Source organism: Tursiops truncatus, chromosome 10, assembly GCF_011762595.2.
Source record: "Tursiops truncatus isolate mTurTru1 chromosome 10, mTurTru1.mat.Y, whole genome shotgun sequence".
NCBI classification, from domain to species: Eukaryota; Metazoa; Chordata; class Mammalia; order Artiodactyla; family Delphinidae; genus Tursiops; species Tursiops truncatus.
The window spans coordinates 99,329,350-99,354,470 of NC_047043.1; the positions used below are offsets into that span (position 1 = coordinate 99,329,350).

The 25,121-nt window shown below is 45.3% G+C and overlaps 1 protein-coding gene and 1 long non-coding RNA gene across 2 annotated transcripts in view; one reads left to right on the forward strand and one right to left on the reverse strand.

Moving 5' to 3' along the window:
- The window catches only part of GRIP2 (glutamate receptor interacting protein 2), a 93,433-nt gene extending 78,918 nt beyond the window's left edge, over window positions 1-14,515 (forward strand). Inside the window, exons 22-24 of the mRNA XM_033865493.2 lie at window positions 322-465; window positions 1,269-1,415; window positions 12,376-14,515. Coding sequence (XP_033721384.2) covers window positions 322-465; window positions 1,269-1,415; window positions 12,376-12,534 — 450 coding nt within the window. The 3' untranslated portion in view covers window positions 12,535-14,515. The remainder of the gene's footprint in view (window positions 1-321; window positions 466-1,268; window positions 1,416-12,375) is intronic.
- Window positions 1,441-12,471, reverse strand: LOC141275706 (uncharacterized). Its single transcript, XR_012323931.1, has 3 exons — window positions 12,321-12,471; window positions 11,507-11,685; window positions 1,441-1,879 (listed from the first exon to the last, which is right to left on the reverse strand). It is a non-coding gene; the product is annotated as an uncharacterized lncRNA (long non-coding RNA).
- Window positions 14,516-25,121: the final 10,606 nt, after the last annotated feature.

Sequence of the window (25,121 nt, forward strand, 5' to 3'; positions counted from 1 at the left end):
CTAAGCCTCAGTTTCCTCTTCTGTAAAATGGGCGGGGGGGGGGGGATGTTATTTGCCTGGCTCATAATATTGTAGAGCATAAAATGAGTTCTGTGTGTCAAGTGCTTGGAACTGAGTCCAACGCAGTATAAGTGCTAATAATTCAATGCCAATGATTATTATTCTGATTGCTCATCATCGGGCTGAGAGCCCTAGGAGGGCAGGGACCTCATCTATCCTGTTCACCATTGTGACCTTGAAGGCTGGCACACAGTAGGTGTCCATAGATGTTGACCGCACACAGAGCAGGAAGCATCTGAGTGAAGAGCTGTGTCCCTACAGGCATCCATCATGACAGGCACCGTGCAGAACGTGGCCCTAGAGGGCAGGCCTGGCCACCGGCCCTGGAGGAGGAACCAGGAGATACGAGCTTCCCCAGAAGAAATGCAGGAGGTGCTGCTGCCGACACCCTTGGAGATGCACAAGGTGGGTGCTGGGGGAGCACAGGAGGCCTGGATGCATGTCCTGATGCCGTGGGTATTCGCATAGCTCCAGATGGGCCCCGCCCCTCTCTGGGCTTCATTCTCCTCCACCAATAAAACACAGATTTTATAGAAGGTAGAGTTTTCCAAAACTCCTGCCATTTGGGCGATACACACACACACACACTCACACTCACACTCACTTGTGATACTTTAAGTAGACTCACTTTTTCCCCACTTAAGTTATCGTGTGCGTGTATAATATAAAGGCTTCTATATGTGTGTGTGTATATATGTGTGTGTGTGCGTGCATATCGGTACCTTAAATGAGAGGCCAGTGTTTTTGCCATCTATAGGCTACTGTCTAGGAAAACAAAACACAGAAGAGAAAAAAGCCCTCTCAGCCCATAATAACCTTCAGAAGCCTCTGAGCCTGAAGCCAGCTCTTTGGTGGACGGGGAGATGGGACGTGTCAAAGGGTGGTGAAAACACACGTCCACCCCACTGAGACTTTCTCCTGGAATGGAAGCAGGAAGATTGAAAAAGAACTGAAAGGAACTCCTTTTCCTACAGCTTCCACTGTGACTGAGTGCTGTAGATGGAGGGTCAGTGGAGGTGGAGGGGAGGGGGTGCTCCAGAAGCCAAGGCTTGGGCACGATGCCGAGGCAGTAACACACGTGGAAGAGCAGCCAGGTGGGCTAGGGCTGGGTCCCGGAGGCATCAGATGCCAGACCAAGGGGCTTAGGCAGCTGTGGGAGGCTAGGGGGAAAGATCGGGGCTCCAGAGGTCTCCTCCTCCTGTTCCCAGGTGACACTGCACAAGGACCCTGTACGGAGTGACTTCGGTTTTAGTGTCTCAGATGGCCTCCTGGAGAAGGGCGTCTATGTCCACACTGTGCGCCCTGATGGGCCAGCTCAACGTGGGGGTCTCCGGCCCTTTGACAGGGTCCTCCAGGTAATGCTGGGTGGTGGCACTATCGATGGAGTGGCCGTTCCTAGCCCCATAGTGGGGAGAAAGCCTGACTTCTACGTTGGCTGAGTGGCCTTGAGCAGGTTGCCTCCTCTCTCTGAGCCCCAGGTTTCTTTTTTTTTAAAAAAAATAATCCTGTATTTTTTATAGATTTAATTAATTAATTAATTAGTTTGTTTGTTTTTGGCTGTGTTGAGTCTTCGTTGCTGTGCACGGGCCTTCTCCCGTTGTGGTGAGCTGGGGCTACTCTTCGTTGTGGTGCGTGGGCTTCAGTAGTTGTGGCTCACGGGCTCTAGAGTGCAGGCTCAGTAGTTGTGGCGCACGGGCTTAGCTGCTCCATGGCATGTGGGATCTTCCTGGACCAGGGCTCAAACCCGTGTCCCCTGCATTGGCAGGCAGATTCTTAACCACTGCACCACCAGGGAAGCTCTGAGCCCCAGGTTTCTTATCTGAAAAAAGGGAAAGACAACACAGTTGTATTGGTGAGGTTAGGCTAAATTATGCTGCAGGAACAAACAATCCCAAATCTCAGTGGTTTAATACACATGAACATTTATTTATCACTTATATGATATGTCCACTGTGGGCCAGTGTGGGCCTTGCTCCACCTGGATTGGTGGAGGCTCCACCCTCTAGTAAATGCCTCGGACTTCATGGCAACTAAGTCATGTGATCTCACTAACAGCAAGGGAGCCTGGGAAATGTGAGTGGGCAGATAGAAGCTGTGGGGCATCCCTGGCACACCCTTTCCCATGCCCCACATTCTAGGCAGGAGGCTCAGCGTGTGGTCTGCTTGTGATGTTAAAAAATGGAGACAGTCTCTAGGTCCATCCACGTCTCTGCAAATGGCACAATTTCTTTCCTTTTTATGGCTGAGTAATATTCCATTGTATATATGTACTACATCTTCTTTATCCATTCCTCTGTTGGTGGACATTTAGGTTGCTTCCATGACCTGCCTATTGTAAATAGTGCTGCAGTGAACATTGGGGTGCATGCGTCTTTCGGAATCATGGTCTTCTCTGGGTATATGCGCAAGAGTGGGATTGCTGGGTCATATGGTAACTCTATTTTTAGTTCTTTAAGGAACCTCCATACTGTTCTCCATATTGGCTGTATCAATTTACATTCCAACCAACAGTGTAAGAGGGTTCCCTTTTCTCCACACCCTCTCCAGCATTTGTTGTTTGTAGATTTTCTGATGATGCCCATTCCGACTGGTGTGAGGTGGTACCTCATTGTAGTTTTTTTTTTTATATATATACAGCAGGTTCTTATTAGTCATGAATTTTACACACATCACTGAATATGTGTCAATCCCAATCACACAATTCATCCCACCACCACCACCACCCTCCTGCTGCTTTCCCCCCCTTGGTGTCCATACGTTTGTTCTCTACGTCCCTGTCTCAATTTCTGTCCTGCAAACCAGTTCATCTGTACCATTTTTCTAGGTTCCACCATATATGTGTTAATATAAGATATTTATTTTTCTCTTTCTGACTTACTTCACTCTGTATGACAGTCTCTAGGTTCATCCACATCTCAACAAATGACCCAATTTCGTTCCTTTTTTGGCTGAGTAATATTCCATTGTATATATGTACCACATCTTCTTTATCCATTCGTCTGTCAATGGGCATTTAGGTTGCTTCCATGACCTGGCTATTGTAAATAGTGCTGCAATAAACATTGGGGTGCATGTGTCTTTTTGAATTACGGTTTTCTCTGGGTATATGCTCAGTAGTGGAATTGCTGGGTCATATGGTAGTTCTATTTGTAGTTTTTTAAGGAACCTCCATACTGTTCTCCATAGTAGCTGTATCAATTTACATTCCCACCAACAGTGCAAGAGGGTTCCCTTTTCTCCACACCCTCTCCAGCATTTGTTGTTTGTAGATTTTCTGATGATGCCCATTCTAACTGGTGAGGTGATACCTCATTGTAGTTTTGATTTGCATTTCTCTAATAATTAGTGATGTTGAGCAGCTTTTCATGTGCTTCTTGGCCATCTGTATGTTGTCTTTGGAGAAATGTCAATTTAGGTCTTCTGCCCATTTTTGGATTGGGTTGTTTGTTTTTCTAATACTGAGCTGCATGAGCTGTTTATATATTTTGGAGATTAATCCTTTGTTGATTCGTTTGAAAATATTTTCTTCCAATCTGAGGGTTGTCTTTTCGTCTTGTTTATGGTTTCCTTTGCTGTGCAAAAGCTTTTAAGTTTCATTAGGTCCCATTTGTTTATTTTTGTTTTTATTTTCATTACTCTAGGAGGTGAATCAAAAAAGATCTTCCTGTGATTTATGTCAAAGAGTGTGCTGCCTATGCTTCCGTCTAAGAGTTTTATAGTGTCCAGCCTTACATTTGGGTCCTTAATCCATTTGGAGTTTATTTTTGTGTATGGTGTTAGGGAGTGTTCTAATTTCATTCTTTTACATGGAGCTGTCCAGTTTTCCCAGCACCACTTACTGGAGAGGCTGTCTTTTCTCCATTGTATATTCTTGCCCCCTTTGTCATAGATTAGTTGACCACAGGTGCATGGGTTTATCTCTGGGCTTTCTATCCTGTTCCATTGGTCTATATTTCTGTTTTGGTGCCAGTACCAGACTGTCTTGATTATTGTAGCTTTGTAGTATAGTCAGGGAGCCTGATTCCTTCAGCTCCATTTTCTTTCTCAAGATTGCTTTGGCTATTTGTGGTCTTTTGTGTTTCCATACAAGTTGTAAAATTTTTTGTTCTAATTCTGTGAAAAATGCTATTGGTAATTTGACAGGAATTGCATTGAATCTGTAGATTGCTTTGGGTAGTATAGTCATTTTCACAATATTCTTTCAATCCAAAACATGGTATATCTCTCCATCTGTTTGTGTTGTCTTTGTTTTCTTTCATCAGTGTCTTATAGTTTTGTGAGTACAGGTCTTTTGCCTCCTTAGTAGGTTTATTCCTAGAGACTGTCATATAGAGTGAAGTAAGTCAGAAAGGAAAAAACAAATATCATATATTAACACATATATGTGGAATTTAGAAAAAAAGGTAGAGATGAACCTGTTTGCAAAACAGAAATAGAGACACAGATGTACAAAACAAACATATGGACACCAAGTGGGGGTGGTGGTGGGATGGATTGGGAGATTGGGATTGATGTGTGTACACTACTATATATGAAGTAGATGGCTGGTGAGGACCTACTGTATAGCACGGGGGGAAAAAAAGGTCCAGTCTGTTTGCAGGACATATATTAAGTTAACCTTAAAAATGCATTCCAATATACATGATGTGCAGACAAATACCGTTTTTTTTTGTTTTGTTTTGTTTTTTTGGTCTGTATTCACTTCTAGTCCTTGAAGGATGTGGAAGATGGGTTATTTTTTTTTCATTTTAACATCTTTATTGGAGTATAATTACTTTACAATGGTATGTTAGTTTCAGCTTCACAACAAAATGAATCAGTTATATATATACATATGTTCCCATATCTCTTCCCGCTTGCGTCTCCCTCCCTCCCACCCTCCCTATCCCACCCCTCCAGGCGGTCACAAAGCACCGAGCTGATCTCCCTGTGCTATGCGGCTGCTTCCCACTAGCTATCTACCTTACGTTTGGTAGTGTATATATGTCCATGCCTCTCTCTTGCTTTGTCACCGTTTACCCTTCCCCCTCCCCATAGCCTCAAGTCCATTCTCTAGTAAGTCTGTGTCTTTATTCCTGTTTCACCCCTAGGTTTTTCATGACTTTTTTTTTCTTAAATTCCATATATATGTGTTAGCATACGGTATTTGTCTCTCTCTTTCTGACTTACTTCGCTCTGTATGACAGACTCTAGGTCTATCCACCTCATTACAAATAGCTCAATTTCGTTTCTTTTTATGGCTGAGTAATATTCCATTGTATATATGTGCCACATCTTCTTTATCCATTCATCCGATGATGGACACTTAGGTTGTTTCCATCTCCTGGCTATTGTAAATAGAGCTGCAATGAACATTTTGGTACATGACTCTTCTTGAATTATGGTTTTCTCAGGGTATATGCCCAGTAGTGGGATTGCTGGGTCATATGGTAGTTCTGTTTGTAGTTTTTTAAGGAACCTCCATACTGTTCTCCACAGTGGCTGTATCAATTTACATTCCCACCAACAGTGTAAGAGGGTTCCCTTTTCTCCACACCCTCTCCAGCATTTATTGTTTCTAGATTTTTTTGATGATGGCCATTCTGACTGGTGTGAGATGATATCTCATTGTAGTTTTGATTTGCATTTCTCTAATGATTAGTGATGTTGAGCATTCTTTCATGTGTTTGTTGGCACTCTGTATATCTTCTTTGGAGAAATGTCTATTTAGGTCTTCTGTCCATTTTTGGATTGGGTTGTTTGTTTTTTTGTTATTAAGCTGCATGAGCTGCTTATAAATTTTGGAGATTAATCCTTTGTCAGTTGCTTCATTTGCAAATATTTTCTCCCATACTGAGGGTTGTCTTTTGGTCTTCTTTATGGTTTTCTTTGCTGTGCAAAAGCTTTTAAGTTTCATTAGGTCCCATTTGTTTACTTTTGTTTTTATTTCCATTTCTCTAGGAGGTGGGTCAAAAAGGACCTTGCTGTGATTTATGTCATAGAGTGTTCTGCCTATGTTTTCCTCTAAGAGTTTGATAGTTTCTGGCCTTATATTTAGGTCTTTAATCCATTTTGAGCTTATTTTTGTGTATGGTGTTAGGGAGTGATCTAATCTCATACTTTTACATGTACCTGTCCAGTTTTCCCAGCACCACTTATTGAAGAGGCTGTCCTTTCTCCACTGTACATTCCTGCCTCCTTTATCAAAGGTAAGGTGACCATAGGTGCGTGGATTTATCTCTGGGCTTTCTATCCTGTTCCATTGATCTATATTTCTGTTTTTGTGCCAGTACCATACTGTCTTGATTACTGTAGCTTTGTAGTACAGTCTGAAGTCAGGAAGCCTGATTCCTCCAGCTCCGTTTTTCGTTCTCAAGATTGCTTTGGCTATTCGGGGTCTTTTGTGTTTCCATACAAATTGTGAAATTTTTTGTTCTAGTTCTGTGAAAAATGCCAGTGGTAGTTTGATAGGGATTGCATTGAATCTGTAGATTGCTTTGGGTAGTAGAGTCATTTTCACAATGTTGATTCTTCCAATCCAAGAACATGGTATATCTCTCCATCTATTTGTATCATGTTTAATTTCTTTCATCAGTGTCTTATAATTTTCTGCATACATGTCTTTTGTCTCCTTAGGTAGGTTTATTCCTAGATATTTTATTCTTTTTGTTGCAATGGTAAATGGGAGTGTTTTCTTGATTTCACTTTCAGATTTTTCGTCCTTAGTGTATAGGAATGCCAGAGATTTCTGTGCATTAATTTTGTATCCTGCTACTTTACCAAATTCATTGATTAGCTCTAGTAGTTTTCTGGTAGCATCTTTAGGATTCTCTATGTAGAGTATCATGTCATCTGCAAAGAGTGACAGCTTTACTACTTCTTTTCCGATTTGGATTCCTTTTATTTCCTTTTCTTCTCTGATTGCCGTGGCTAAAACTTCCAAAACTATGTTGAATAAGAGTGGTGAGAGTGGGCAACCTTGTCTTGTTCCTGATCTTAGTGGAAATGCTTTCAGTTTTTCACCATTGAGGACGATGTTGGCTGTTGGTTTGTCATATATGGCCTTTATTATGTTGAGGAAAGTTCCCTCTATGCCTACTTTCTGCAGGGTTTTTATCATAAATGGGTGTTGAATTTTGTCAAAAGCTTTCTCTGCATCTATTGAGATGATCATATGGTTTTTCTCCTTCAATTTGTTAATATGGTGTATCACGTTGATTGATTTGCGTATATTGAAGAATCCTTGCATTCCTGGAATAAACCCCACTTGATCATGGTGTATGATCCGTTTAATGTGCTGTTGGATTCTGTTTGCTAGTATTTTGTTGAGGATTTTTGCATCTATGTTCATCAGTGATATTGGCCTGTAGTTTTCTTTCTTTGTGACATCCTTGTCTGGTTTTGGTATCAGGGTGATGGTGGCCTCGTAGAATGAGTTGGGGAGTGTTCCTCCCTCTGCTATATTTTGGAAGAGTTTGAGAAGGATAGGTGATAGCTCTTCTCTAAATGTTTGATAGAATTCGCCTGTGAAGCCATCTGGTCCTGGGCTTTTGCTTGTTGGAAGATTTTTAATCACAGTTTCAATTTCAGTGCTTGTGATTGGTCTGTTCATATTTTCTATTTCTTCCTGATTCAGTCTTGTCAGGTTGTGCCTTTCTAAGAATTTGTCCATTTCTTCCAGGTTGTCCATTTTATTGGAATAGAGCTGCTTGTAGTAATCTCTCATGATCTTTTGTATTTCTGCAGTGTCAGTTGTTACTTCTCCTTTTTCATTTCTAATTCTATTAATTTGAGTCTTCTCCCTTTTTTTCTTGATGAGTCTGGCTAATGGTTTATCAATTTTGTTTATCCTTTCAAAGAACCAGCTTTTAGTTTTATTGATCTTTGCTATCGTTTCCTTCCTTTCTTTTTCATTTATTTCTGATCTGATTTTTATGATTTCTTTCCTTCTGCTAACTTTGGGGGTTTTTTGTTCTTCTTTCTCTAATTGCTTTAGGTGCAAGGTTAGGTTGTTTATTCGAGATGTTTCCTGTTTCTTAAGGTAGGATTGTATTGCTATAAACTTCCCTCTTAGAACTGCTTTTGCTGCATCCCATAGATTTTGAGTCGTCGTGTCTCCATTGTCATTTATTTCTAGGTATTTTTTGATTTCCTCTTTGATTTCTTCAGTGATCACTTCATTATTAAGTAGTGTATTGTTTAGCCTCCATGTGTTTGCATTTTTTACAGATCTTTTCCTGTAATTGATATCTAGTCTCATAGCGTTGTGGTCGGAAAAGATACTTGATACAATTTCCATTTTCTTAAATTTACCAAGGCTTGATTTGTGACCCAAGATATGATCTATCCTGGAGAATGTTCCATGAGCACTTGAGAAAAATGTGTATTCTGTTGTTTTGGGATGGAATGTCCTGTAAATATCAATTAAGTCCATCTTGTTTAATGTATCATTTAAAGCTTCTGTTTCCTTATTTATTTTCATTTTGGATGATCTGTCCATTGGTGAAAGTGGGGTGTTAAAGTCCCCTACTATGAATGTGTTACTGTCGATTTCCCCTTTTATGGCTGTCAGTATTTGCCTTATGTATTGAGGTGCTCCTATGTTGGGTGCATAAATATTTACAATTGTTATATCTTCTTCTTGGATCGATCCCTTGATCATTATGTAGTGTCCTTCTTTGTCTCTTCTAATAGTCTTTGTTTTAAAGTCTATTTTGTCTGATATGAGAATTGCTACTCCAGCTTTCTTTTGGTTTCCATTTGCATGAAATACCTTTCTCCATCCCCTTACTTTCAGTCTGTATGTGTCTCTAGGTCTGAAGTGGGTCTCTTGTAGACAGCAAATATATGTGTCTTGTTTTTGTATCCATTCAGCCAATCTGTGTCTTTTGGTGGGAGCATTTAGTCCATTTACATTTAAGGTAATTATCGATATGTGTGTTCCCATTCCCATTTTCTTAATTGTTTTGGGTTTGTTATTGTAGGTCTTTTCCTTCTTTCGTGTTTCTTGCCTAGAGAAGTTCCGTTAGCAGTTGTTGTAGAGCTGGTTTGGTGGTGCTGAACTCTCTCAGCTTTCGCTTGTCTGTAAAGGTTTTAATTTCTCCATCATATCTGAAAGAGATCCTTGCTGGGTAGAGTAATCTTGGTTGCATGTTTTTCTCCTTCAACACTTCCAATATGTCCTGCCACTCCCTTCTGGCTTGCAGAGTTTCTGCTGAAAGATCAGCTGTTAACCTTATGGGGATTCCCTTGTGTGTTATTTGTTGTTTTTCCCTTGCACTTTTAATATATTTTCTTTGTATTTAATTTTTGACAGTTTGATTAATATGTGTCTTGGTGTATTTCTCCTTGGATTTATCCTGTATGGGACTCTCTGTGCTTCCTGGACTTGATTAACTATTTCCTTTCCCATATTAGGGAAGTTTTCAACTATAATCTCTTCAAATATTTTCTCAGTCCCTTTCTTTTTCTCTTCTTCTTCTGGAACCCCTATAATTCGAATGTTGGTGCGTTTAATGTTGTCCCAGAGGTCTCTGAGACTGTCCTCAGTTCTTTTCATTCTTTTTTCTTTATCCTGCTCTGCAGTAGTTATTTCTACTATTTTATCTTCCAGGTCACTTATCCGTTCTTCTGCCTCAGTTATTCTGCTATTGATCCCATCTAGAGTATTTTTCATTTCATTTATTGTGTTGTTCATCATTGTTTGTTTCATCTTTAGTTCTTCTAGGTCCTTGTTAACTGATTCTTGTATTTTGTCTATTCTATTTCCAAGATTTTGGATCATCTTTACTATCATTATTCTGAATTCTTTTTTAGGTAGACTGCCTATTTCCTCTTGATTTGTTAGGTCTGGTGGGTTTTTATCTTGCTCCTTCATCTGCTGTGTGTTTTTCTGTCTTTTCATTTTGCTTATCTTACTGTGTTTGGGGTCTCCTTTTTGCAGGCTGAAGGTTCGTAGTTCCTGTTGTTTTTTGTGTCTGTCCCCAGTGGCTAAGGTTGGTTCAGTGGGTTGTGTAGGCTTCCTGGTGGAGGGTACTAGTGCCTGTGTTCTGGTGGATGAGGCTGGATCTTGTCTTTCTGGTGGGCAGGTCCACGTCTGGTGGTGTGTTTTGGGGTGTCTGTAGACTTATTATGATTTTGGGCAGCCTCTCTGCTAATGGGTGGGGTTGTGTTCCTGTGTTGCTAGTTTGGCATAGGATGTCCAGCACTGTAGCTTGCTGGTCGTTGAGTGAAGCTGGGTGCTGGCGTTGAGCTGGAGATCTCTGGGAGATTTTCGTTGTTTGATATTATGTGCAGCTGGGAGGCCTCTTGTGGACCAGTGTCCTGAAGTTGGCTCTCCCACCTCAGAGGCACAGCACTGACTCCTGGCTGCAGCACCAAGAGCCTTTCATCCACAGGGCTCCTTAATTTGGGATGATTCGTTGTCTATTCATGTATTCCACAGATGCAGGGTACATCAAGTTGATTGTGGAGCTTTAATCCGCTGCTTCTGAGGCTGCTGGGAGAGATTTCCCTTTCTCTTCTTTGTTCTGACAGTTCCCAGGGGCTCAGCTTTGGATTTGGCCCCGCCTGTGCGTGTAGGTCACCGGAGGGCGTCTGTTCTTTGCTCAGACAGGACGGGGTTAAAGGAGCTGCTGATTCGGAGGCTCTGGCTCACTCAGGCCGGGGGGGGGGGGGGGGGTCGGGGGGGGAACGGAGTGTGGGGCGGGCCTGCGGTGGCAGAGGCCAGCATGACATTGCTAGCCTGAGGCGCGCCCTGCGTTCTCCCGGGGGAGTTGTCCCTGGATCCCGGGACCCTGGCAGTGGCGGGCTGCACAGGCTTCCCGGAAGGGGGTGTGGATAGTGACCTGTGTTCGCACACAGGCTTCTTGGTGGTGGCAGCAGCGGCCTTAGCGTCTCATGTCTGTCTCTGGGCTCCGCACTTTTAACCGTGGCTCGCGCCCGTCTCTGGAGCTCTCTTAAGCAGCGTTCTTAATCCCCTCTCCTCGTGCACCAGGAAACAAAGAGGGAAGAAAAAGTCTCTTGCCTCTTCGGCAGGTCCAGATTTTTCCCCAGACTCCCTCCCGGCTAGCCGCGGTGCACTAACGCCCTGCAGGCTGTGTTCACGCCGCCAACCTCAGTCCTCTCCCAGCGCTCCGACAGAAGCCGGAGCCTCAGCTCCCAGCCCCGCCCGCCCCAGCGGGGTGAGCAGACAAGCCTCTCGGCTGGTGAGTGCCGGTCAGCCCGATCCTCTGCGCTGGAATCTCTCCGCTTTGCCCTCCGCACCCCTGTTGCTGTGCTCTCCTCCGCGGCTCCCAAGCTCCCCCACTCCGCCACCCGAAGTCTCCGCCCGCGAAGGGGCTGCCTAGTGTGTGGACACTTTTCCTCCGTCACAGCTCTCTCCCGCTGGTGCAGGACCCGTCCCTATCCTTTTGTCTCTGTTTATTTTTTTCTTTTGCCCTAACCAGGTACGTGGGGGGTTCCTTGCCTTTTGGGAGGTCTGAGGTCTTCTGCCAGCGTTCAGTAGGTGCACCGTAGGAGTTGTTCCACGCGTAGATGTATTTCTGGTGTATCTGTGGGGAGGAAGGTGATCTCCGCGTCTTACTCTTCTGCCATCTTCCCGGAAGTCCCCGACAAATACTGTTTGACTCCACTTATATGAGGTACCTAGAATAGCCAAATTCATATAGTCAGAAAGTACACTGGTAGATGCCAGGGGCCAGTGGTTGGGGGCGGATTTCAGAGTTAGTATTTAATGGGGACAGAGTTTCAGTTTAGGAAGGTGAAAAATTCAGGAGATGGATGATGGTGAGAGTTGCATAACAATGTGAATGCACTTAGTGCCACTGAACTGTACAGTTAAATATGGTTAAAATAGTGTTTTATGTGACTTTTACCACAATAAAGAAACATTTAAAAAATAAATAAATAAGGGGCTTCCCTGGCGGCGCAGTGGTTGAGAGTCCGCCTGCCAATGCAGGGGACACGGGTTCGTGCCTCGGTCCCGGAAGATCCCACATGCTGCGGAGCGGCTGGGCCCGTGAGCCATGGCTGCTGAGCCTGCGCATCTGGAGCCTGTGCTCCGCAACGGGAGAGGCCACAACAGTGAGAGGCCCGTGTACCACAAAAAATAAATAAGATTTTTCAGATGAGAAAAAAAAATGGAGACATGCAGGTGCTGGAGGGTGAAGGATGCATGGAAGGGTTGAAAGACTTGAAATGAGAGTGCCTTCCTCTGTGTGAGTGTTAAGATTCACCCTGTGTCTGGGCTGGGCAGGGTCTGTATTTGAGGAAATTCTCACCTACTTCAGTGCATGCTGAGCTGACGCCATCTGCCCCATGGCTGTGCATGTGCAGGTCAACCACGTTCACACGCGGGACCTTGACTGCTGCCTGACGGTGCCGCTCCTGGCCGAGGCGGGCGATGTCGTGGAGCTGGTCATCAGCCGCAACCCGCTGGCCCAGAGCAGCCGGGCTCCACGAGCACCAGGCCCCAGAGGCCCACGGATGCTTTGAAGTCAGCACATGGTCTGGACACGTTGGAAGATCCTGGCGCCCACACATGCAGCCAGGCTGAAGAAGTGGCCACCCACTCATCCATCTGTCATCTGGCAGGCTCTGACCAGACTCTTCTCCATGTCTGCGGCAACAGGGGGCCGGGCCCAGTTGCGGTGATATCGAGGTCTTTCTCCAGTTGGACCTCCAAGATGCCCAGTGTGGGGCCTGCCCAGTAGGGGTCAAGGCAGGCTGCTCAGCTGGGCGTACAGGGGCTGCCCCAGGTACCTCCAGAACCCCTGGGAAGAGCGTCTAGTGCGGGGACAGCTCAGCTCCACGTAAGGAGTGTTCTCCCAGAAGAGCCATGGAGCCTGAGTGCTGTGAGGGAGGAGTGAGCGCCCTGTCTCAGGAGGTGAGCAAGGCGGGACCTGATCCCACCTGTGCGGTCGCGGGAGGGTGGGGGCTACTTCATCTGGGCAGCCTCCCACCAGGAAGGAGGCTGCTCAGCGGAAGAGTCCAGCCACTTCCCTTCTCCAGAGTCTGGTGTTCAGGGCTTACCAGCATCCCCACTTAGGAGACTCTGAACTGGGGTGTCTGGATTCCCAGGAAGCACTGGCCCTTTGAGGGGTTCTTTCATTTCTGAGACTCTGGTCGAAGCCTCTGTAGTTTGAGACCTCAGTTCTGGGCCCATTGGGCGAGCTTGGTGTCAGGCTTTGGGCTGTCAGCCCCTCCTGCTGCTTTAGTAGGACGTGTGGCCACTGGACCATATGAGTACACCCGTCTTAGCCCAGGCCCCTCAGGGTGGGTGGGAGTCATTTCAGGACAAAAGACCCAGGGGGTTCCATTCAGCTGCTATTACAGTGAAGATGGGAAAACCATGGAAATAAGTAGGATATGTAAGATGATAGAGCTCCTAGCCTAATAAATCAGTGAAGGAGGAGAGAGAAGCAGAGCCAGACAGACAGACAGGCAGGGGAGACAGGCCATCCTTTCTCACACCCAGCAGTGACAGTGTCCAAAGTGGTCATTCAAGGAAGTTGATTCTCACTTGAAATCTGGAAGCACCAGTATCCCTTAACATCGCTTTCCTCATTTTCTGCAGTCCAGAAACCCTTCTGGTTTTGAGAAGGGCCCGGGGTCTCCACCTGGTGGTCTGGGCTGTGGCCCCTGAGATGGAGGTGGGCAGAAAGGATTCAGCCAGGTCTTGGGACCTGTTCTGCCCCTGCCCAGCTCTTAACAGTGTCTCAGGAAAACGGGGTGCCCACTCCCACCTTCATCCTCCTCTACCCCTGAATCCCCTGGAGGCCTGAAAAAGGCTCTTCCACTCAAGGGACTCGATAGGGAGTCAAGACATCTCTTCCTTTCACCCTGGGTCCCTTCTCGTTGCTGTCTGAACCCCTCTGGTCTGACCCCCTCTGGACAATTAAGGGGTTGACAGTCTCTGAGTAGGTACTGGCCTGCCTGTCAGGGCAGAACCATGTCTGCCCGCTGGGCTTGGGAAAGCTACGCTCGACAGCAGCCGAGGACGATGCAGCGACCCTGAACAGTTTTCTGCCCTCCTCGGGCTGAGGCCTCTGCGGTTCCCCCAGACGTATGCAACCAGGCCCGGCGGGTGGATCTCCTGGCCATGCCGGCCTTCTTATATGCAATATTCCTCTGTCTTCTCATGGGGATTGTTCACCCCCCAGAATTGACACCTCCTGACACCTGTCCCCCAGTGAGCGTCCTGCCTGCCTATGCATTTTGGGTACAGCCCCTGGGACATGCCCCTTCCACCCCCTAAAAGCTGTATTTTTCTCTGGCTGAGATTGGAGCATATTCCTTGTATTTTTCTATATGGGGTTTTCTTAGGGCTCTCGGGAAGCACAACATGCCAAGGGGTGGCACTGTAAAGGCCACTTGGGGTCTCCTTGGGGCCCACGTGTACATTTGCCCTACCGACTTGCAGTGACGTGGGAGTGGGGGGCGGGGGGTGCTGTTGGGATGATCTTTTTAAATGAAATTATTTAAAAGCACTTGGATTAGTGTGTCTTCTTTTTAAAACAAAAAAACATAGGCTGGTGATACCTGTCTAATTACCCATGACAGTTTTCACAAAACTAGGACAAATAATCCTAAAATTTCTATCGAACCACAAAAGACCCAGAATTGCCAAAGTAATTCTGAGGAAAAAGAACAAAGCTGGAGGAGTAATCCTCCCAAACTTTACACAATACTACAAAGTTACAGTAATCAAAGCAGCATGGTATTGGCACAAAATGGACACATGGATCAATGGAACAGAAATAGAAAACCCAGAAAAAAACCCACTCACTTATGGTCAATTAATTTTCGACAGAGGAGGTAAGAATATACGATGGAGAAAGACAGTCTAGTCTATTCAGCAAGTGGTACTGGGAAAGTCGGACAGCTGCATGTAAATCGATCGATCAATGACATTAGAACACTCCCTTATGCCATGCACAAAAATAAACTCAGATTGGCTTAAATATGAGACACGACACTACGGAACTCCTAGAAGAGAACATAGGCAAAATATTGTCTGACATACAACATAACAATGTTTTCATAGGCCAGTCTCCCAAAGCAATAGAAATAAAAGGAGGAGCAAAGAAATAGGACCTAAACAAAACTTGAAAGCATTTGTGCAGCAAAGGAAAACATACACAAAACGAAAAGACAACCTGAGATGGGGAGAAAATATTTGGAAGTGATCTCATGACAAAGGCTTAATTTCCAAAATACACAAACAGCTTATAAAAAACAACAACCAAAAAAACCAATAAAAAATAGGAAGAATAAACATTTCATAAAGAACACGTACAGATGGTCCACAGACACGGGAAAGATGCTCAACATCACTAGTTATTAGAGAAATGCAAGTCAAAACTACAAGGAACTACCACTTCACTGCAGTCACAATGGCCATCAAAGAGTCCACAAATACTAAATGCTGCAGACGGTGTGGAGAAATAAGAATCCTCCTAAACTGTTCGTGGGGATGTACATTGGTAACAGCCACTATAAAGGGCAGTATCGAAATTACTATAAAACTAAAAAGAGAGCTACCCTACGTTCCAGCAGTCCCACATGGGGGTGTATTTCTGGAGAAATCCATGATTGAAGAAGACACATGTACCCCACTGTTGATTGCAGCACTATTTACAATAGCCCAGACACAAAAACAACCAAAATACCCACATATAGATGAATGGATAAAGAAGATATGGTACCTGTGTACAATGGACTCTTAGCCATAAACAAGAACTAAATAATGCCAAAGGAAGAAACATGGATGGAACAAGGATGATCATAGACTAAGTGAAGTCAGTCAGAGAAAGACAAATAGCATATGATATCACTTATAGCTGGAACCTAAAAAAATGATACAAATGAACTTATTTACACAACAGACTCACAGATTTAGAAAACAAACTTAGGATTCCCAAACAGGAAAGCTCAGGGGCAGAAATAAATAAGGACATTTAGATTAATATATACACAATAATATACAAAAAATAATGAACAAGGACTTACTGTACAGCAAAAGGAAGTCTACTCAACGTTCTGCAAAAACCTATATGGAAAACAAAACAAAAAAGGATATAACTATACATATAAATGAATCAGGTTACTGTACACCTACAACAAACACCACATTGTAAATCAACTGTATACCAATATACCATAAGTATTAAATTAAAAAAGAAAAGAAAAGAAATGCCTACTACATTCCCCTCCAGCCAGGGTGATCTAGGCTGGTATCATATACCCTAAGCATGAGGAGCCTTCGGACCCAAAGCTGGACTGAAGTGGAGGTGGGAGAGCAGGAGAGGATGTGCCCACAAAGGAGAATCCCAAAGAGCTGTACTTTCTGTCACTTCTCCATGGAACCACAATTACCAGCTGCAGGTGGGCCCTCCGACAGGTAAACGAAGCTGAGCGAAGCCAAACCATGGGGGACGGTCGGGGATGCAGGAGCTTCAAAAAGTGACCGAGCCTCCACGGCTGCTGGTGGTGGGGTTCCCACATCCAGCCTCCTTGCCAGGAGTCACCCCACCTACACACCGCAGCACCCGCAGCAGGGTGGTTTAGCCAGGGTTCGGAATTTTCGGGGGCGTGAAGCTTAACGGAGAAGAGGTAGAGACACACAAGTCCTTGGATGTTGCCTCTGGCACCTTCCCCTCTAATTCATAGCCCAGTAAGATGACTCTTCCTAAAGCTTTTGGTTGCCAACGAACTAGAGTTGGCCACGAAGAAATGCTGCCACCTTGTGGACGATTCCCGGAACAACAACTTTACAACCTGTGCTTCAGGGCACCTCATATTCACGAAGCCTATGAGGCTTTTAATGACGCGTGTCCTCAAAAATGACCTGGAGTAGGTAACCGAAAAAGGATTCGAAACACACAGACTTTCACGAACCCAAATTTCAAGAGGGAAACTTTACACACACTTAAAAAAAATACACACCACAACAAGATGCAGAACATCGCTCATTATTGGAGAAATAAAAATCCAAAGTGTAACGACACATCGCCTCCCAGCAGGCAAAATTGCCAGTATCAAAAAGTCTACAATCGATGGGGCTGTGAGTGTGGAGAAGAGGGAACCTTCCCACTCGGTGAGTGGAAATGTACACTGGTAACCGCCACTAGAAAGCACTGTATCCCAGTGGCTAGAAAACTACGGAGAATGAAACCCTATCTTTCTCCTGTCCCACTCCTGTGTTACCCGAGAAAATCCATAATTCAACAAGACACATGCATCCCAACGTTCATTGCGCCACTATTTACAATCGCCAAGACATAAAAACAAACAAACAGTCCAGCGAGTAATGAATACATAAAGAGGTGCTACATGTATACAAGGGACTGCTACTCAGCCAGGAAAAAGAATGAAATAATGCCACTGGAAAGAACATGGATGGACCTGGGATGCCCAAACACTGAGTGAACACAGTCAGACAGAGGAGGACCCATAGCATATAATATCACTTATAGGAGGAATGGAAATGTACATACAACTGAACTAGTTTACAAAAGAGAAACAGACTCACCGACTTTCAAAATAAACCTAGGGTTACCAAAAAGAAAGTGGGGTAGGAGATACAAGTTAGGCGGTTCACATGAACACATACACAGTAAAATTCCTATAAACATATATATAAAACACGCACTCGACAAGGACTACTGTACAACACCAGGACCTCTACTCAACGTTCTGCAATAACCTATACGGAAAAGGAATCTGGAAAAGAGCAGCTATATTACATGTGTAACTGAATCAGCTTGCTGTACACCTACACCAAACACCACACTGTAATTTACCCCTAACGCAACATACCATAAGAATTAAACTAAAAATGAACGCCGAAGGGCAGAAGTGAGTACACTTTTCGCCTCCTGCCTCGGTGATATGCGCTGGTGTCACATCCCCGCAGCCTCAGCAGCCTGGGGTCCCAAGGGTGCACTGAGGTGGAGCGGAGACACCTGAGGAGGGTGTGCCTGCAAATGCAGCCCCTTAAAGCTGTCGTGTCCCTTCCTTTCTGGGTGGAACTAAAATTTCAGAATCTAGGTGGGCCTTCATACAGCTAAAAGGAAGCCAAGTGCACCCAAACCCTGGTGGACCGTCTGGGCTGCAGGAGCTTCAAAAAGTGACCGAGCCTCCACGGCTGCTGGTTGGTGGGGTCCCCACATCCAGCCTCCTTGCCAGCAGTCACCCCACCTACACACCCCAGCACCACCAGCAGGTTGGTTTGGCAAGGGTTCGGAATATTCGGGGGCCTGAATCTGAACGGGGGAAGAAGTAGTGACACACAAGCCCTTGGGTGTTGCCCCTGGCACCTTGCCCTCTAATTCACAGCCCAGTAAGATGACTCTTCCTAAAGCTTTTAGTTGCCCAGGAAGCAGAGTTGGGCACGAAGAAATGCTGCCGCCTTGTGGACGTTTAACGTAACAACAACTTTACAACCGGTGCTTCAGGGCACCTCATATTCACAAAGCCTGTGGGGATTTTAATGACACGTGTCCTCAGAAATGACCTGGGATAGGTAACTGAAAAAAAATTCGAAACACACAGACTTTCAGGAAGCCAAATTTCAAAAGGGAAAGCTTACTCACACTGTTTTAAAAAAAAAAAAAAACCCGACCACGACAGGAAGTGGAAAATCGCTGATTATTCTAGAAATGCATATCAAGAGTATAAAGTGGTATCATCTCGCAGCAGGCAGTATGGCCAGCATCAAAAACTCTACAAACAATCGATGGGGGAGTGAGTCTGGAGAAAAGGGAACCTTCCCACTCGTTGAGTGGAAATGTACATTGATAACCGCCACTAGAAAGCACCGGATCCGAGTTCCTAGAAAACTAAAGAGAGAGTGAACCTGTCCTTCTGCAGTCCCAATTCCGGGCGTTACTCGGGAAAATCCATAATTCAAAAAGACACAAGCACCCCAACTTTCATTGCGGCACTATTTACAATCGCCAAGACACAAAAACAAATAGTCCAGCGAGTGATGAATAGAGAAAGGGGAGGTCCTACGTGTATACAAGGGACTGTTACTCAGCCAGGAAAAAGAAAGAAATAATGCCACTGGAAAGAACATGGATGGACCTGGGATTCCAAAACACTGAGTGAACACAGTCAGACAGAGGAGGACCCGTAGCATATATATCACTTATAGGAGGAATGGAAACATACATACAACTGAACTAGTTTACAAAACAGAAACAGACTCACCGACTTTCAAAATAAACCTAGGGTTACTAAAAAACATAGGTGGCGAGGAGATATAAGTTAGGCGTTTCCCATGAACACATACACAGTAAAACACCTATAAACATATATATAAAACACACACTCGACAAGGACTACTGTACAACACCAGGACCTCTACTCAACGTTCTGCAATAACCTATATGGAAAAGGAATCCAAAAAACCCTAGATATATTATATGTTTAAATGAATCAGATTGCAGTACACCTACAGCAATCACCACACTGTAAATTACCCCTAATGCAACATAGCACAAGAATTAAACTAAAAATGAATACAAAAGGCCAGAAATGGGTACACTTTTCACCTCCGGCCTCGGTGATGTGCGCTGGTGTCACATCCCCGCAGCCTCAGCAGCCTGGGGTCCCAAGGGTGCACTGAGGTGGAGCGGAGACACCTGAGGAGGATGTGCCTGCAAATGCAGCCCCTTAAAGCTGTCGTGTCCCTTCCTTTCTAGGTGCAACGAAAATTTCAGAATCTAGGTGGGCCTTCCTAAAGCTAAAAGGAAGCCACGTGCTCCCAAACCCTGGTGGCCTGTCTGGGCCGCAGGAGGTTCAAAAAGCGACCGAGACTCCACGGCTGCTGGTGATGGGATTCCCATATCCATCCTCCTTGCCAGGAGTCACCCCACCTACGCACCGCAGCACCCCCAGCAGGGTGGTTTAGCCAGGGTTCGGAATTTTCCGGGGCGTGAAGCTTAACAGGGAAGAGGTTGTGACACACACGCCCTTGGGTGTTCCCTCTGGCACCTTCCCCTCTAATTCACAGCCCAGTAAGATGACTCTTCCTAAAGCGTTTGGTTGGCGAGGAACCAGTTTTGGGCACAAAGAAATGCTGCCGCCTTGTGGACTTGTCCCGTAACAACAACCTTACAACCGGTGCTGCAGGCCACCTAATATTCACAAAGCCTGTGGGGCTTCTAAAAACACGTGTCCTCAGAAATGACCTGGGTTAGGTAACTGAAAAAAAATTCGGAACACTCAGACATTCAAAAAGCCAAATTTCAAAAGGGAAAGTTTACTCACACTGTTTAAAAAAAAAAAACCCCGACAACGACTGGAAGTGGAAAATCGCTGATTATTCTAGAAATACAAATCAGAAGTATAAAGAGGCATCACCCCGCAGCAGACAGTATGGCCAGCATCAAAACGTGTACAAACATTCGATGGGGAACGAGTGTGGAGTAAAAGGCACCTTCCCGCTCGGTGAGTCGAAATGTACATTGGTAACCACCACTAGAAAGCACTGTATCCCAGTTCCTAGAAAACTAAGGAGAGAGCGACCCTATACTACTGCAGGCCCACTCCTGGGCATTACTCGGGAAAATCCATAATTCAAAAAGACACAAGCACCCCAACTTTCATTTGTGGCACTATTTAGAATCGCCAAGACACAAAAACAAATAGTCCAGCGAGTGATGAATAGAGACAGGGGAGGCCCTACGTGTATAGAAGGGGCTGTTACTCAGCCAGGAAAAAGAATGAAATAATGCCATTGGAAAGAACATGGATGGACCTGGGATGCCCAAACACTGAGTGAACACAGTCAGACAGAGGAGGACCCATAGCATATAATATCACTTATAGGAGGAATGGAAACATACATACAACTGAACTAGTTCACAAAACAGAAACAGAATCACCGACTTTCAAAATAAGCCTAGGGTTACCAAAAAACAGAGGTGGCGAGGAGATATAAGTTAGGCGGTTCACATGAACACACACACAGTAAAATACCTATAAACATATGCATAAAACACGCACTCGACAAGGACTACTGTACAACACCAGGACCTCTACTCAACGTTCTGCAATAACCTATACGGAAAAGGAATCCAAAAAACACTAGATGTATTATATGTTTAAATGAATCAGATTGCAGTACACCTACAGCAATCACCACACTGTAAATTACCCCTAATGCAACATAGCATAAGAATTAAACTAAAAATGAATACAAAAGGCCAGAAATGGGCACGCTTTTCACCTCCGGCCTCGGTGATGTGCGCTGGTGTCACATCCCCGCAGCCTGAGCAGCCTGCGTTCCCAAGGGTGCACTGAGGTGGAGCGGAGAGACCTGAGAACCATGTGCCTGCAAATGCAGCCCCTTAGAGCTGTCGTGTCTCTTCCTTTATGGGTGGAACCAAAACTTCAGAAGCTGGGTGGGCCTTCCTAGACCTAAAAGGAAGCCAAGTGCACCCGAACCATGGGGGATCATCTGGGCTGCAGGAGATTCAAAAAGTGACCGAGCCTCCAAGGCTGCTGGTGGTGGGGTTCCCACATCCAGCCTCCTTGCCAGGAGTCACCCCACCTACACAGCGCAGCAGCCCCAGCAGGGTGGTTTAGCCAGGCTTCGGAATTTTCCGGGGCGTGAAGCTCAACGGGGGAAGAGGTAGTGACACACACGTCCTTGGGTGTTCCCTCTGGCACCTTCCCCTCTAATTCACACCCAGGAAGTTTACTCTACCTGAAGCTCTTGGTTGCCCAGGAAAGAGTTGGGCACGAGGAAATGCTGCCGCCTTGTGGACATTTTCCGTAACAACAACTTTACACCCGGTGCTTCAGGGCACCTCATATTCACAAAGCCTGTGGGGCTTTTAATGACACGTGTTCTCAAAAGTGAGCTGATTTAGGTAACCGAAAAATAATTCCAAAAACACAGACTTTCAGGAAGCCAAATTTCAAGAGGGAAAGTTTACTCACACTGTTTAAAAAAAAATTCACACCACGACACGATGCAGAACATCGCTCAATATTGAAGAAATGCAAACCCACCGTATAGCGAGGCATCGCCTCGCGGCATGCAAAATGGCCAGCACGAAAAAGTCTCCAAACAAGCGATGCGGGAGTGACTGTGGAGAAAAGGGAACCTTCCCACTCGTTGAGTGGAAATGTACATTGATAACCGCCACTAGAAAGCACTGTATACCAGTTGCTAGAAAACAAAGGAGAATACAACCATATATTTCTGCTGTCCCACTCCTGTGCGTTACCCGGGAAAATCCTGAATTCATCAAGATACATGCACCTCAACGTTCATTGCCGCAGTATTTGCAATCGCAAAGGCACAAAAACTACAAAATAGTCCAGCGAGTGATGAATACATAAACAGGAGGTCCTACGTGTATACAAGGGACTGTTACTCAGCCAGGAAAAAGAATGAAATAATGCCATTAGAAGGGACATGGGTTGACCTGGGATGCCCAAACACTGAGTGAAGCCAGCCAGATAGAGGAGGACCCATAGTATATAATATCACTTATAGGAGGAATGGAAATGTACATACAACTGAACTAGTTTACAAAAGAGAAACAGACTCACCGACTTTCAAAATAAACCTAGGGTTACCAAAAAGAAAGTGGGGTAGGAGATACAAGTTAGGCGGTTCACACGAACACATACACAGTAAAATTCCTATAAACATATATATAAAACACGCACTCGACAAGGACTACTGTACAACACCAGGACCTCTACTCAACGTTCTGCAATAACCTATACGGAAAAGGAATCTGGAAAAGAGCAGCTATATTACATGTGTAACTGAATCAGCTTGCTGTACACCTACACCAAACACCACACTGTAATTTACCCCTAACGCAACATACCATAAGAATTAAACTAAAAATGAACGCCGAAGGGCAGAAGTGAGTACACTTTTCGCCTCCTGCCTCGGTGATATGCGCTGGTGTCACATCCCCGCAGCCTCAGCAGCCTGGGGTCCCAAGGGTGCACTGAGGTGGAGCGGAGACACCTGAGGAGGGTGTGCCTGCAAATGCAGCCCCTTAAAGCTGTCGTGTCCCTTCCTTTCTGGGTGCAACGAAAATTTCAGAATCTAGGTGGGCCTTTATACAGCTAAAAGGAAGCCAAGTGCACCCAAACCCTGGTGGACCGTCTGGGCTGCAGGAGCTTCAAAAAGTGACCGAGCCTCCACGGCTGCTGGTTGGTGGGGTCCCCACATCCAGCCTCCTTGCCAGCAGTCACCCCACCTACACACCCCAGCACCACCAGCAGGTTGGTTTGGCAAGGGTTCGGAATATTCGGGGGCCTGAATCTGAACGGGGGAAGAAGTAGTGACACACAAGCCCTTGGGTGTTGCCCCTGGCACCTTGCCCTCTAATTCACAGCCCAGTAAGATGACTCTTCCTAAAGCTTTTAGTTGCCCAGGAAGCAGAGTTGGGCACGAAGAAATGCTGCCGCCTTGTGGACGTTTAACGTAACAACAACTTTACAACCGGTGCTTCAGGGCACCTCATATTCACAAAGCCTGTGGGGATTTTAATGACACGTGTCCTCAGAAATGACCTGGGATAGGTAACTGAAAAAAAATTCGAAACACACAGACTTTCAGGAAGCCAAATTTCAAAAGGGAAAGCTTACTCACACTGTTTAAAAAAAAAAAAAAAACCCGACCACGACAGGAAGTGGAAAATCGCTGATTATTCTAGAAATGCATATCAAGAGTATAAAGTGGTATCATCTCGCAGCAGGCAGTATGGCCAGCATCAAAAACTCTACAAACAATCGATGGCGGAGTGAGTCTGGAGAAAAGGGAACCTTCCCACTCGTTGAGTGGAAATGTACATTGATAACCGCCACTAGAAAGCACCGTATCCGAGTTCCTAGAAAACTAAAGAGAGAGTGAACCTGTCCTTCTGCAGTCCCAATTCCGGGCGTTACTCGGGAAAATCCATAATTCAAAAAGACACAAGCACCCCAACTTTCATTGCGGCACTATTTACAATCGCCAAGACACAAAAACAAATAGTCCAGCGAGTGATGAATAGAGAAAGGGGAGGTCCTACGTGTATACAAGGGACTGTTACTCAGCCAGGAAAAAGAAAGAAATAATGCCACTGGAAAGAACATGGATGGACCTGGGATTCCAAAACACTGAGTGAACACAATCAGACAGAGGAGGACCCGTAGCATATATATCACTTATAGGAGGAATGGAAACATACATACAACTGAACTAGTTCACAAAACAGAAACAGACTCACCGACTTTCAAAATAAACCTAGGGTTACTAAAAAACATAGGTGGCGAGGAGATATAAGTTAGGCGTTTCCCATGAACACACACACAGTAAAACACCTATAAACATATATATAAAACACGCACTCGACAAGGACTACTGTACAACACCAGGACCTCTACTCAACGTTCTGCAATAACCTATATGGAAAAGGAATCCAAAAAACCCTAGATATATTATATGTTTAAATGAATCAGATTGCAGTACACCTACAGCAATCACCACACTGTAAATTACCCCTAATGCAACATAGCATAAGAATTAAACTAAAAATGAATACAAAAGGCCAGAAATGGGCACGCTTTTCACCTCTGGCCTCGGTGATATGCGCTGGTGTCACATCCCCGCAGCCTGAGCAGCCTGCGTTCCCAAGGGTGCACTGAGGTGGAGCGGAGAGACCTGAGAACCATGTGCCTGCAAATGCAGCCCCTTAGAGCTGTCGTGTCTCTTCCTTTATGGGTGGAACCAAAACTTCAGAAGCTGGGTGGGCCTTCCTAGACCTAAAAGGAAGCCAAGTGCACCCGAACCATGGGGGATCATCTGGGCTGCAGGAGATTCAAAAAGTGACCGAGCCTCCAAGGCTGCTGGTGGTGGGGTTCCCACATCCAGCCTCCTTGCCAGGAGTCACCCCACCTACACAGCGCAGCAGCCCCAGCAGGGTGGTTTAGCCAGGCTTCGGAATTTTCCGGGGCGTGAAGCTCAACGGGGGAAGAGGTAGTGACACACACGTCCTTGGGTGTTCCCTCTGGCACCTTCCCCTCTAATTCACAGCCCAGTAAGATGACTCTTCCTA